Raw genomic sequence first — 14,945 nt, forward strand, 5'->3', positions numbered from 1 at the left:
GGGCGAGGAGAGGGACGGAAGCTATACTGTTACACATTATTCTGTCTCTTTTACGTAGCAGGTGTAAAAAAAACACAGGCAAGACAAGTAGGTGAGCAAGTCATTATGTTCATTGTAGTTAAAGAAAATAGCGTCTAATTATGCCAATCTGTGTGTGGGGTTGTTAGAGAAGAATGTGATTGTCAGCCCTAACAATCCATTCTCGCACCTCATCAGGCTCTGAAAAAGTCTTCATCGATGACGTGTTCCTTCTATTCCATGGGACAGCAGAGGAACTTCATCGATTCCACTCCTTCATCAATGCAAGCATCAATACAATACTGAAATTAATCTTCACCATTCCGATGGTTGGACGATACTTCTCTCGTCAATCATTTTAAATACTATACTTAAAAACTGGAAATCAACCAATCCCCCATTGTTAACGCAATAGAAAGGTCAAATGCTTTATTATCTAAAAATGTAAAGTGCTGGGCGACGGTGAGAAATAAAATGGTGCAGTTTGAGGCCATGTGACGGACAGTGATGCAGGAGCTGGAGAAGAAGGTGTGTTCTAGTGGGTCTGAGCAGGTGTGATGTTGTTAATGGAGATGGGGGTGTGTTCTAGTGGGTCTGAGCAGGTGTGATGTTGTTAATGGAGATGGGGGTGTGTTCTAGTGGGTCTGGGCAGGTGTGATGTAGTTAATGGAGATGGAGGTGTGTTCTAGTGGGTCTGGGCAGGTGTGATGAAGTTAATGAAGATGCAGGTGTGTTCTAGTGGGTCTGGGCACGTATGATGCAGTTAATGTTTGTATGTTTTGTATTGTTTATCAAATATTTAAACATTTCCATTGCAAAGTTACACCTCACTGTTCTATTTTTTTTAGTTATCACATAAAACCGATCAGAATTCAGAAGAATTATAAAGTCAGGTGTGAAGTAATATGGAGAACCAGCCTATTCCCTATGATGTCAATTACAACAGAAATAACTTCAAATGTAGAAGTTTAAATTAAACCAATTATTTGCGCTCATGACTTGGGTGATTAAAGTAAACCACAGTTTTGGAAATACATAATGCCATCTAACCAAATATCAAAGAATGTTAGCTATCTGCAGTTATCTTAGCCAGCCAGCTAACGTTACCTATTTAGCCAACTAGCTATTAGGCTAAACAGCGTAGCCAAATAGCGCGGTTACGGTCAGCGAGACCAACTACCGGAGACAAGTTAGAACCCAAATAACAGTAAGCCAAGGTGGAAAACGTTACAAAACTCCTGTAGTCTAATTCACAGAAAACATTCTGAAAAGTAGTGAAGCTTCCTGAAGCATTGGCTCTTTCCAGCCAATTGTGTAAAAAAAAAGGTTAATTACTCAAGGATTTGAGCAACACAGAATTTAGAACAGCCACATTTTTATAGATGAAGTCCACCGTAGCCTTCGTGTCTTCTATTAAATCACTGGCCGTGTCGAGAGCATCAAATCCATGCTGCGTTGTGGGTGACTGGCTGACTGATTTATAAATAATAATGAGTAGTTATTTATGATGCAAGGGGATTTGTAAATTAGTCAGCAGTCACCTGCACTGTCGGCTGCAATGTCGAACGAGCCCAAATTAATCAATACCAATCAGGTGTTCGACAAAATGATTGATCACGTGGTGCTGATAAAGTGACACTGCTTTGAATTATACTTAGCAACTTCAGTACATGCCTCATAGCTCCCGTCTCAAACTGAACCCCGTTCCTGCTGAAGAAGAAGAAGAAGAAGAAGGTCTGCTGGATGGAGAAAGAAGCTCTCGTGAAAGAGGAGGAGGAAGAGGAGGCTGTTACAATACAAAAAGAAGTCGAGGTTGAGGCTGTTCCCGTGAAAGAAGAGGAGAAAGACGCCTCAGTTAAAGAAGAGGAAGACTCGTTCAGAGTTAAAGAGGTCGGCGACGACGTTTCAGTGAAAGAAGAGGAGGGGGAGGTGACTGTCACATCGAACAATGAAGAAGAGGAGGAAACTGGATATCTGGGCCCGGTTTCCCAAACGCATCTTAAGGCATCCGATGGTTCTAACGATGAACTGGCCCTGATTAACACTAGTAAGTACTGTCTTAAACAGAAGCACAAACTCTGCGGTTGTTGAACTGATGTGTGGTGTTAAAGGGGAAATTTGCAATTGCCACATCCATATTTTGACTTTTAAATTATTTATTTATAGCCATTGATTCTTGACGAATATAACACATGCTTCATGAGCTTAGTTCCCCTGTTGTACCCCATCAGAACCCCAAATAAGCTTTTTTTTTTACTCCAATGTTTAGAAACAATGTAAAATAACACTATCTTCTCAACATGGTTAAAACTATAATGCTGATATCATGGATGGTCAGTCCTTGCATCCATAGGTCTGTCTATGAATTTGAGAGTAGCTACATTTCTCCAGCCCCATCCAACATTTTATTACCAAAACAGTGGTGTAATTACAGCTTTGTTATTGGTTGAACTGCAGATTGGTTGATTGTTGTGTCTATTTCTTAAAGGGGCAACCTAGTTTTTAAACAAACAAAATGGCTGTCCTGAGCTGTGTTGGAACACAACTAGTACGGTTAGTATGAGTTATGTTAATTGAGTATATAGTATGCTTATTGGTATGATGTAGTTAGTGTGCCAAAAGTTCCCGGATGTCGTACTAAATTTGCCAAAATATGACCCATACATGCAGTACTTTAGGGCTCATAATGCAATTCTTCAGTTCATGGGCGGCTTCACATCGTTTTCAGATTTGAGGAAAATATGCAGCCGAAGTCCAACGAGAGCTGATGCAAATGAACTGCTTTAACTAATAATGACATGTTGAGCAATGTAATACATTAATGCCTTTTCAAATAAGTTACTTTACACGTTATGTTAGCTACACTATCCTTATGTAACTGATGTGAAACTGCTAGCTAGTTAGCGGTGGTGTGTGCCAAATAGTTTCAATCGGTGACGTCACTTGTTCAGACCTTGAAGTAGTGGTTCCCCTTGCCCTGCAAGGGCCGTGGCTTTTGTGGAGCGATGGGTAATGATGCTTCGTGGGTGACTGTTGTTGATGTGTGCAGAGGGTCCCTGGTTCGCGCCCGGGTATGGGCGAGGGGACGGTCTAAAGTTATACTGTTACACTTACAAAACACATAACATACCAATACATACTGCTGTAAAGATATGTTAACTAGCTACCTAGACATTAAATATGGCCGGTGTAAGTAAACATCTGCAAAAAAGCTCAAATTAAATTGTTGCCAGCAGCACAGTTAGTCACCAACGCTCTGGATAACACAAAAAAGAAGCTCTGCTAGGGCAAGTAAAATGGTAAGAGTGAGGTTTTCTCTGATTTGTATTTAGCAAGTTATCCAACGTTAGCCAGTTAGCTTTGGTGCTTTACTGTCATTGTGAGGTCAGAACGCTTGGATCGATCCTACTCCTCAGCCATATAGTATTAGTTTACAAACAGTGGCGTTATACGAGCTTATGTTTTGGTTTCTGGTGGGGTAATACGGTTGAAACATTTGAGGCATTTATAAGTTATATTCTTCAAGTATCAGTGGCTATATAGTAAATGGGTCTTTCTATAACTGCCAGTGTAGATTTCCTGTTGGGGTCAAATTGTTAGAGCTGTTAAGTCATTGTATAATATTCTAGCAATTCTTTTCATGCCATTACATTAAAGGCGAAAGATTGTCTTTTCTTAGCAAGGTGTTGCTCAAATAATGTTAGCTGCTAATCACTAGTTAGCGGGCTAACTAGCTTGCTAAATGTATTAAGAGTCAGAGCAAACGTAGCTAGCTAATACTGCCTGGTGCTGGTGTAGGTAAGCATGTTTGTGCTGCGGTATCTTATCAGAGAGGAGTAAGCGAAGTATGAATATGTTGGCTAGCTAGCCGGCTATATGAAGTAAGAAAACAACATGTAATGTAACATCTAATTAGGGTCAACTGGAAACACTGACCAACACTTTGGTTCCTGCCATGGCTTCTGAGGTTTATTGTCAGACTACACTCATCAGGTGTATTGCTGCCACCTACAGTACGGGGTTGTAAAAAAATAACCAAAACGCAAAAAAAAATTGGGATGAACAAATCATACTAATTACGTAAAATAAACACTAACAGAATTCACTCCACTACCCTGAATTTCAAACAAAAATGGTCCTATTCAGATCCCTACACAGGTTCAGGAACCTAGGAGGGGGGGGGGGGACTTCTTCATTCAGTACTCCCTGTAACATTTAGTCTGAAGTCCTGGAGATCCAGAAATCTATTTGCCGCCTTCACAATGATGTCTAGCTTCTTCGATGTTTTATTCGTTTATTATTCATGCAATTTATCACTGCGTCAGTGAGAGCAATGCAAACACAATTTTGTTGTAGAAACTTCTCCAAGCTAATGCGGAAATTACTAGTTTTGGACGAAGGTTACTAATCATTTATTCATGCAATTTATCACTTGCTCTATAAACACAACAATGTCCACCTTGTTCACTATTAGTGTGTTGGGATCCTTGCCCTGCATGGCTTCACTGCAGACTGTGGGACATGAACTACCTTCTCCTCTCTCCTCCTTTAGCTATTTTCACTGCCTCCACATAGGACACCTGCTGGATAGGCCTGATCATCCTAGCTACTGTGACATCCTTCATCTGTACAGGGCACTTCGGGAAGGTGATTCCCATCACAAATACAACATGCTTCAGCTGACTACGACATATTTATTCCTTTGAGAAACACTTGCCACATGTCCAAACTTTTTTACAATTGTAACACTGCAGCGGCTTCTATATATCTCACTTACCCAGGTTTTTAAAAAAGATGGGAGAACCACTTCACCAAACCACAGTAAGACCTTCCGTCTATCATTAATTTCAATCAATGTGGGTCTGCCTAAAATGTTTAACCTAAACCACACAATGCTTTCTCCTTTTGCACTGTTGACACACAATCATTATCATACCTCTCTGGACACTCAAACCGATTCCACTTTACCCAATTCATCCTTCACCATCTTTGAGACCGTTAACAGGTCACCCACAAAAACATCCTTGCTGATTCCCACTCCGACCCTAAACTGCTGTTCATTACCAACTTTAGCCCTTTTCACTCCACTGTTATTCACCATCCTCCACGCAGTCTCAACTGTACTCACGCCAAGAGAATCCCACAATGCTTCCTCCATTGCTCCTCCAGTCTTCCCCTGGACTCCCTCACTCTGTGCTGTGAAAGATGTGAGAGTTTGTGTTCTCAAAGTAGCACCTATATTGTTCTCATTCCTGCACATCTGTTGCTTCACCAACGTGTTATCCCTTTTGTCTACACTACTTGCTGTCATTTTCCCTTCCTGATTTCCCTCTCTTGGAGGTCTCCACCATGCTCCTACTGTCAGTAATTCCTCCCTGGTTTATGGTAGTCAAACAACAATATATTCAAGGTGCTGCACATTATATTCCAAATCTAGAATTAGAATCGTCATTGTGTTTCCATGATTTCAACAGTTAACCAGTTAACTAAGCCTATAATGTGGATACCAAGGAACTTGAAGCTCTCAACCTGCTCCACTACAACCCCTTTCGATGAGAATGGGGGCGTGCTCAGTGTTTAGTCCCAGGGTCCTTCACTTAGTGATGCGCTTTGAAGGACTATGGTGTTGGACGCTGAGCTGTAGTCGATGAACAGCATTCTCACATAGGTGTTCCTTTTGTCCAGGTGGGAAAGGGCAGTGTGGAGTGCAATAGAGATTGCATCATCTGTGGCTCTGTTGGGGCGGTATGCAAATTGGAGTGGGTCTATGGTTTCTGGTATAATGGTGTTGTGTGCCACGACCAGCCTTTCAAAGCACTTCATGGCTACAGACGTGAGTGCTACGGGTCGGTAGTCATTTAAGCAGGTTACCTTAGTGTTCTTGGGCACAGGGACTATGGTGGTCTGCTTGAAACATATTGGTATTACAGGCTCAGACAGGAGATGAAAATGTCAGTGAAGACCCTTGCCAGTTGGTCAGCGCATGCTTGGAGTACATGTCCTGGTAATCCGTCTGGCGCTGCGGCCTTGTGAATGTTAACCTGTTTAAAGGTCTTACTCACATGGGCTCCGGAGAGCATGATCACAAAGTCATCCGGAACAGCTGATGCTCTCATGCATGTTTCAGTATTACTTTCCTCGACGTGAGCACAGAAGTTTATTTTGCTCATCTTGTGTCACTGGCCAGCTATCGGCTGTGCTTCCCTTTGTTGTCTGTAATAGTTTGCAAGCCCTGCATCATCCGATGAGGGTCGGAGCCGGTGTTCAAGGGGTATATCAATCTCCCCAGGGTAGCAGTAATACGTTGAGAGATTTGTTCACAAAGGGTTACCCCTCCCATAGGTGTCTCATTATTGGGATTCATTGCAGATTCCTACCTGTAGCTCACTATGAAGTGTCTATTGATACAGGTAAAGGGCCCTGTTGGAGATGGGTGGTTGGTAGTGGAGTCGAGGGAACAAGCAAGGTTGGACACGGCCATGTTATTATCCCACACAGTCGCTGTGGTTCATATGAACCCCGTTCCTGGGAATTAGATTTGATTACAAATCGTCCCAGTCTGTTACCACAGAAGGGGTCCGTTTGTCCCATTTCCAGCAAGGTTACGAGGTGCTTTGTCATTTCCAGAGTCAGTTTATATTGGTACTGTCCATATGTAGCTTGTTTTTGGTCACAGAATGGCTGAATAAATAAGTGCAACATTTTACCTGGAGCTAACTATGCAGAGCATAGCGCATGTCGAATGACTTTAGCTTCCCTCCAGGCCTGCGGTCACACACTCTCTAGTTGGCTTAAATTAAAGATATGGAAAATAGGAGTGGCAATATCGTCCGCTATTATCCTCAGTAATTTTCCATCTAGATTGTCAGACCCCGGTGGCTTGTCATTGTTGATAGATAACAATAATTGTTTCACCTCTTCCACACTGACTTTACGGAGTTCTAAATTACAATGCTTGTCTTAATTTGGTCAGATATACTTGGAAGTGTAGTGTCAGCATTTGTTGCTTGTATGTCATGCCTAAGTTTGCGAATCTTGCAAATGAAAAAATCAAAAGTAGTGTGCTTTGATGAATGATCCTTCCGATTCAGTTAATGATGGAGCAGAGTTTGCCTTTTTTCCCAAAATTGTAAGGTTCTCCAAAGCTTTTTACTATCACTCTTTGTAATTTCTTTTTCATTATCTTTTTCTTATTTTTCTTCAGTTTAGTCACATGATTTCTCAATTTGCAGGATGTTTGCCAATCGGTTGTACAGCCAGACTTATTTGCCATTCCTTTTGCCTCATCCTTTTCAACCATACCATTTTTCAATTCCTCACTAATCCACTGGGATTTAACAGCTTTTACAGTCATTTTCTTAATGGGTGCATGGTTATTAGTAACTGGAATAAGCAATTTCATAAATGTGTGCAGCGTCTGGTTGCTCCTCATTACATACCACAGAGCTGCAAATATTCTTTACGTCTTTAACATAGTCACCTGTTTTTATTAAATAATTGAGACACATGACTCGAGGGAACCAGAGATCAAGATTGCCTAACCATAAGAAAAACACTCTTCCTCCTCCCGCTGCTGCTGACCTTTGTAAATTCTGACGTTATGGTCCTGAAGTTTCCAGTAATGGGCTACAACGGCAGTCGGAAACCTTTTTCCATTTGTAGTGCCAATTTATCTGACCATTTCTACTGATCTGGTGCCAGTTGTGATTTTCATATTCACATTTACTGGAACAATTTCATTTAATTTGTAATATTAATAATTATAGTCTTTATGTCAATCATCTACATTCATCTAAATGAAAATTATACAAATCTAAACTTTTGCCATTGCCAACTATGTAAAAATATCCTACATAAAGCCAATAAATAAAAGCAGCTAGAAAATATCCAGATAAAAATAAATCACATTGGCTGTGCATGGCCTGTCTACATAGTTGATACTGTTTCAAGTTTTATCACCTAGGTTATCTGAAACTTGATATAAAATATTCGGGGCCCCCAGTTTCCCCGCGCCAGTGAGTTTGGGACAGACACAGCTGTAGGATATTTGTGTAAGGGAAAATAAGTAATCAGGTATTTTATGACCTTTCCACTGGACATTACAATTTTCCCTTTCATGTCAATTGGTTATCAAAAGTGCGAGCTGGAAATATTTTACAAATACTTTGAGCAACTTTTGTCATTCGCCAATTAGATTTTAGTAAGACTTTGTTTACTTGCTGTTTGAGGTGAAAAAAAATACTTTGAAAAGGTCCACAAATCATTAGTGGTACAATCTGAGTATTAACCATTACAGCCATGAGACCCTTTTTTCCCAAAATAAATCAAGAGGGACATTTTGCTAGATGTAGATCAGACAAATGTTATTAAGTACGATCAGACATCCCCAAATAGGTGCATCGCTCTGTTTGCTAAAATGCAATTTGGTTGCAGAAACTCCATGCTACTGTGTAAATCCCTAGTTATTCCAATACCATAGACTTACTGTAGGACCCATAACTTCACCTAACAACAACATAGACCTACAGAAAGGTGCCTATATTGGAGACCAAATGTTGTCTGGCACACTGCTTAGGATTTCAACAACTTTAAAAATGTATTTCTAGCATACAATCGTCGACGTTACTACTAATGGGGAAAAAAAGACAAAATAGGACTGTTGTTCACTTGACTGTCTTAAGACAAATGTCAAATATTGAACATTCATTACAGACGTCATTGTTTGTACAACATAATGGCTACGCTGTTGGCATCACCTTTTTTACAGTGTATTTTTGCTGTTGTGGGCCTTAAACCACCTGTCTGACTTTTTGTTCACACAGGAGAGAGACGGGACTATTGTGGATCCTCTGGGGGGCCTCAACAACATCATGATGATGCTGATGAAGAAGGGAAGAGTCCCTCCACGTCAAAACACCTCAAGAAACACCAGCAGAGACCCACAGGGAAGAAATCTCATTGCTGCTCTGACTGTGGGAAAGGTTTCAAATCTTCATCAGAACTTAAAGTACACCAGAGAACACACACAGGAGAGAAACCTTATAGCTGTGATCAATGTGGCAGGAGTTTTACTACATCTAGTGGTCTGACAGTACACCAAAGAACACACACAGAAGAGAAACCTTATAGCTGTGGTCAATGTGGGAGGGGTTTTACTACATCTAGTGGTCTGACAGTACACCAAAGAACACACACAGAAGATAAACCTTATACCTGTGATCAATGTGGGATGAGTTTTACTGCATCAAGCAATCTGATAAGACACCAGAGAACACACACAGGAGAGAAGCCTTATAGCTGTGAGCAATGTGGGAAGAGTTTTCCTACATCTAGCCAGCTGACTTCACACCAGAGAACACACACTGGAGAGAAACCTTTTTTCTGTGATCAATGTGGGATGAGTTTTACTGGATCAAGCAATCTGATTCGACACCAGAGAACACACACAGGAGAGAAGCCTTATAGCTGTGATCAATGTGGGAAGAGTTTTTCTACATCTAGCCAGATGACTTCACACCAGAGAACACACACAGGAGAGAAACCTCATAGCTGTGATAAATGTGACAAGAGATACTCTGATAAACGATCTCTGATCAAACATCAGAAAATACATACATGAAGAAGTTGTTTCATGATATCAATGGAATAATGTCACAATGTAGAATGTTTTAACACTGTAATAGGAGTATTTTTAACGAGGTCACAATGTAGAATGTTTTAACATTGTTGTAGGAGTATTTTAACAATGTTCTACCTTATCGTTTGCCCTGTTCAATTGATTGCAGCATGATATGGATATTGGCCTCAGGGGAAAATCCAAAAAGTGACTAACAAAAAAAGAGCTGTGTTACACTTACTGCGTTGGTGACCCACTTTAATCAAAATGCAGCACTTCAAAATGTAGCTAGCTGTTTTTCGACAAGTTGAAAAAGCTGCTTGTTTAATTAAAAAACATGTAATATGATAATTGTTGCAGATGTTTGTGTATTTACACACACATGAAAGCAGTATAATTGTTAATAAAGTTGATTATAGACCAATCTGACATCTCTCCAGTATTTCTTTACAACATTCAAATGCTAATTGTCTTTATTCCACTACTGAAGAAGCATGACTCAAATCACCTACTCATATTTCAAACATTCAGCCTGACAAAAGATGCATGTTTTATTATTCCATGCCTCATCTTTAAGTGACCTATTGCCAATACATATTAACAAAGGGGTGAACATTTGGTTTTGATTTTCATGTTTACAATTTATGTAACATTTAGTCATCAATTATTTATGCAACCAGCGGACAATTTGTGGGTACAATTGTATTGACAATGTTGCCCTGCTTTTAGAATATCAGGATTCATTCTCAGATGTGCTAACCCAAATGCATGACATTGGGGACTGGGCCCGATCGACTCCCTTTGAAAACGGACGATGTGGTATCAAACATTTATTATAGTGTAAAAATACTACAAAGTGTAGCATACCACTGCTTGCTTGCTTCTGAAGCAAAGCAGGGTTGGTCCTGGTCAGTCCCTGGATGGGAGACCAGATGCTGCTGGAAGTGGTGTTGGAGGGCCAGTAGGAGGCACTCTTTCCTCTGGTCTAAAAAAATATCCCAATTCCCTAGGGCAGTGATTGGGGACACTGCCCTGTGAAGGGTGCCATCTTTCGGATGGGCCGTTAAACGGGTATCCTGATTCTCTGAGGTCATTAAAGATCCCATGGCACTTATCGTAAAAGTAGGGGTGTTAACCCCCGTGTCCTGGCTAAATTCCCAATCTGGCCCTCAAACCATCACTGTCACCAAATAATCCCCAGTTTACAATTGGCTCATTCATCCCCCTCCTCTCCCCTGTAACTATTCCCCAGGTCTTTGCTGCAAATGAGAATGTGTTCTCAGTCAACTTACCTGGTAAAATAACGGATAAATAAAAAATACTCACGCAGCACGTGATGTCAATGGACGTCGAATTATGGGCCAAATCAGGTCTGTGTGTCTTCCTCTAAGAACCTTTTGGGGTTAATTTTTTAACTCCCTGTCCACCCTCCATTTATAAAAACATAATAATATTGACTTAATTAATTGTTTATTCAGTGGCACCACAAATGTGAATTAATATTTAAAAAACAATGAACCAAACAAAACACATTACAAAATTGCAACATTTCTGCAGACATGCTAGACTATAATAAATAATAAAATTACTTTGTAAAGTGCTTTTCATGACATTTAAAAAAGATTTAAAATGATGATGTACAATAACATGCATTATAAATGAATCATAGGAAAACTAACAACATTTAGACTTGATGCTAAATACAGATTGTTCAGCTTTAGTGTGTATATCATATTCACTTATGTTAGGAAGTTTGCCATCTTTATGCCCGGCCCTGGTAACTTCACCCCAACTTCTCTTATCCCCAGAACACAGTAACTTAACATAAGTGTTTTTCTGAAATTTATTGGGAATTTAAGGGAAAATAAAAAAAATCCAGCCCTAGCAGAGGCCCAAGTCCCATGGAGACGTCCTCGAGGGCGTGGATGTTCTCTCCATCAAAGGCCAGCGGGATGTCACTCTCATGGTGAAATGGATTTCCGCCTATGTGCAGTGAAGGAGTGAAGAGCGGTGAAATCTGTGTCAACAAAAGTAAGAAAAGATTAATACACATACAATTAACAAAGAACATAACAAATGTTCAGCTGTAGTTTTATATAAGCATGCACACCTATGTTTATGAAGAAACAGATGATTGGTGCATAGGCATACCTTGTCACGGACATAAAGGCCACTTGGGTCCTCATTGAAGAGGTAGGGCAAGAGCAGAATCACTGCTGTGGTCTCCAGTCCAAGTAAAGTAAAGCAATGATCTTACCACAATTTTATTACGAAATACATTAGAGAAAGGGAAGGAATAAGAGCAAGTACCTCTTCTGTATTGTCCTTCAGGGACTGTCAAAATAGCAGGATGATGTCCTCACCCCTGCCTCACTTCTCTAACTCTGATAGTCCTTGAATTATATATTTTTTGTCTATATCCATTCCATGGACTTGATTTTTTCTGAGAAGATCTGAAAAGATCATTTGCACACATTTGTATGCTACTAGATTTCAGTTTGTATTGACTGCTATGTAGGTTAAATGTACACTTCAAATGCAGCTGTCCTACAACAGATCTGTACCTTATTCTTAATCCCAATTGCATTGTGTCCATGTTCTGTCTTATAAGAATTTCAAAGGAAGAGAAAATGTGTCAAAGAATAGTCTTACAAGCATTAAAACAAATATATATATATTAAATAAATATTGAATTATTTATATAAGATAAATGGCATCGACATACAATTGAATGAACATATTGGAGAAAGCACTAGCCAATACAGTACTGCCATACAGTAACAGAACTGCCATACAGTAACAGAACTGCCATACAGGCCTAATATCACATTTCAAGATATCTTTGTACACAAATTGTTCCAAATTTTATCTGGCTGACTTGAAAGATTATACACAACATTTTGCTGCGTGGCAATACTGTGTTTGGATTCTGAAGGGCATTTATACAAAAGAGGTAGTCTAGACAATGTATTAATACCATTATGCATTTGAATCCCATCTACAGCTACCATCTAAGATACTAATTTCCCTCCACAAGGGGGAGTACATGTAACGTTTCCAAAATGGGAGAGTATTGTACATGTGACGTTTCCAAAATGGGATAGTATTGTACATGTAACGTTATGCCCCCTTGTGAGTTAATAGTATTGCATGCTGTAGAAGGCTAAATGAAGAGGAAGACCTCCACTGACGATTCAGTTCGTTGTAACATCTCGTCTGGACAGGTCACCGTCGTTAGCTAGTTAGTTAGTTTGCTAGTTCATTATCACAATAGTTAGAACTGCTCTAGATTGGTAACTTGCGTTAATGAGTGTAAAGCCATGTTGGCTTTATGGAAACGACATACAATATATGGGAAAGAATATAGTTGAGGCAAATAATCCAAACCTAGTTGTGCCTAGTTAGGACATAACGGCATCTAGCTAGATACTGGTACTGTACTGTAGCTCATACAACGCCGACGGTCAAACCCGGCGTTCTAATATTTACGGTAATTAACTATAGTAAGGTTATGGAAGATATTCACAGAAAACCATAATTGTCTTCGTTATTCATTATTATTATGTTATATTATTATAATAAATTATTTCGATACATATTCAAAGCCAAACATCAACCAAAACGTAATATTTTTAACTTTAAACTTGTCACCATCGTTTTCGGTTGTAATTGCGAAGTTCCCGGAAGAAGTCCAGCAACAACGGAGGTTCCTCGATGAACCCACCTTCTAACAAGTTATTTGAAGAACCTTTTGGGACTGTTTTTCATTGACCAAGAACCCTACGGTTCTTTGGGATCTGAGAACAAGTCCAGTTGAACCCTTCATTTTTAGAGTTGTAGTCGGCTCTATTTACTCTCAGATTCAAAACATGATGATTAGCATCAACGATCAAGTCAGCTGCTGCTGCTCCAATACAGTATGAGGTGAGACGGTGAACTGACGTTGAACTGGGCAGTCAGCTGCTGCTGCTGCTCCAATATAGTATGAGGTGCGACGGCGAACTGTCAGTGAACTGGGCATGTCAGCTGCTGCTGCTCCAATACAGTATGCGGTGAGACTTTGAACTGATGTTGAACTGGGCAGTCAGTCATTCATTCTGAGCACCCCTGAGAGCCTCTGTGTTGAGGATCAGCGTGGCGGATGTGTTGTTTCCTACCCTTAAAAAACATGAGCTGGCGCACACCCAGAAAAATAGTTTGTGTGGAGGTGCTGACTAACGGGCGAATAAACTATAAACTATCCAAATAAATAAAGTCTCTCCATGTATAAACTCTCAGCAATTCAATGGGTTTTTACCAACGTTTCCGCATCACTTCAGGGTGATGTCATGAATACTTGAACCAGGTTATGTAGACAGACAGTGCAATTAGTGTAACCAATGACAATAGTGAGGGGTGTGTCATAATGAGTAAGTTAATGAAAATTAATTTGGGAAACTGTTAAAAAATAGTATATGGCATATTAAATACATTACTCTATTGTTATCATATAGAAACATCATGGAATATTGTACATCATATTAAATATATTATGCTATTGTTTTCATATAGAAACATAATGGAATATTGTACATCATCTTAGCATCAACATACATTATTGTTACATTCAATTTCACATAATAAGGATATTTCATATTTTCAAGTTCAGAAGTCAGAACCCATCACCTGCTATGTAAAAGAGACAGAAGAATGCACAATGGTCAATGCTATCTGGGATGCTTGGGACATCCTTACCCTAAACCCTAACCTTAACCATTTTAAATGTCAACTTCAACGGGCTAGGGACGTCCCAAGGATGTATCTCTACCTGAAAATACATGATCTAAGTGATTTATAGTTGGTATTCAGCAGTCATAAAGCCTTATTTACTTTAATGCACTACTAAAATTGTGATTTTGTCAGATAGCAGCTCTACACTTTATCGACTCATTGATCCATTCATCCTTCCATCCCTCCTCAGCCTTCCTCTCCTCTGAGGACCCAGTGAGGGTGGAGCTCAGTCAGAGAGCTGTTGAGGGACTGGTTAGGAAGAACACTTCTATAGCCAGAGAGGTGAGACGTCACAGATGGTTTAGATGGTAAATATTTATGTCCCCTTAGCAGTTCATCACGTAAGCAAAAGGGAATATGTTCCATTATCTATGTTTATTTACATTAGTGCCACTGCCTGTTCAGTCCGCTATCATCCAGAAGGCGAGGTCAGTACAGGTGCATCAAAGCTGGGACCAAGAGACAGAAGCTGTTTTTCCAGCACTAACCAGAGAGGCTGCTGCCTACATACACAGACTTGAAATCATTGTTACATATCTGG

The 14,945-nt window shown here is 40.0% G+C and overlaps 1 protein-coding gene across 5 annotated transcripts; it reads left to right on the forward strand.

Moving 5' to 3' along the window:
• The first annotated feature begins 1,628 nt into the window (after positions 1-1,628).
• Positions 1,629-10,063, forward strand: LOC109875492 (gastrula zinc finger protein XlCGF17.1-like). 5 transcript variants are annotated; one of them, XR_004204374.1, is made up of 4 exons: positions 1,629-2,065; positions 4,571-4,665; positions 4,800-4,839; positions 8,841-10,063. XR_004204374.1 is itself a non-coding variant. In XM_031798766.1 (3 exons), exons 1-3 carry the CDS (start codon positions 2,534-2,536, stop codon positions 9,635-9,637), a joined length of 930 nt encoding a protein of 309 aa, XP_031654626.1. In that variant the 5' UTR covers positions 2,514-2,533; the 3' UTR covers positions 9,638-10,063. The 5 variants fall into 5 exon arrangements, 2 of the variants coding, with proteins under 2 accessions (XP_031654625.1, XP_031654626.1); XR_004204375.1 differs by lacking the exon at positions 4,800-4,839 and having other exon boundaries at positions 1,661-2,065; XM_031798766.1 differs by lacking the exons at positions 1,629-2,065; positions 4,800-4,839 and adding an exon at positions 2,514-2,571.
• The last annotated feature ends 4,882 nt before the right edge of the window (positions 10,064-14,945 follow it).

The sequence above is a fragment of the Oncorhynchus kisutch genome, linkage group LG20 (genome assembly GCF_002021735.2).
Source record: "Oncorhynchus kisutch isolate 150728-3 linkage group LG20, Okis_V2, whole genome shotgun sequence".
Classification (NCBI taxonomy): Eukaryota; Metazoa; Chordata; class Actinopteri; order Salmoniformes; family Salmonidae; genus Oncorhynchus; species Oncorhynchus kisutch.

Excerpts from the sequence above, each read along its gene's own strand:
- LOC109875492 (XM_031798765.1), top strand. The coding sequence starts at position 1,762 with ATGGAGAAAGAAGCTCTCGTGAAAGAGGAGGAGGAAGAGGAGGCTGTT. Across the intron at positions 2,066-8,840 it reads ACTGGCCCTGATTAACACTA|GAGAGAGACGGGACTATTGT; the intron begins GTAAGTACTGTC and ends TTGTTCACACAG.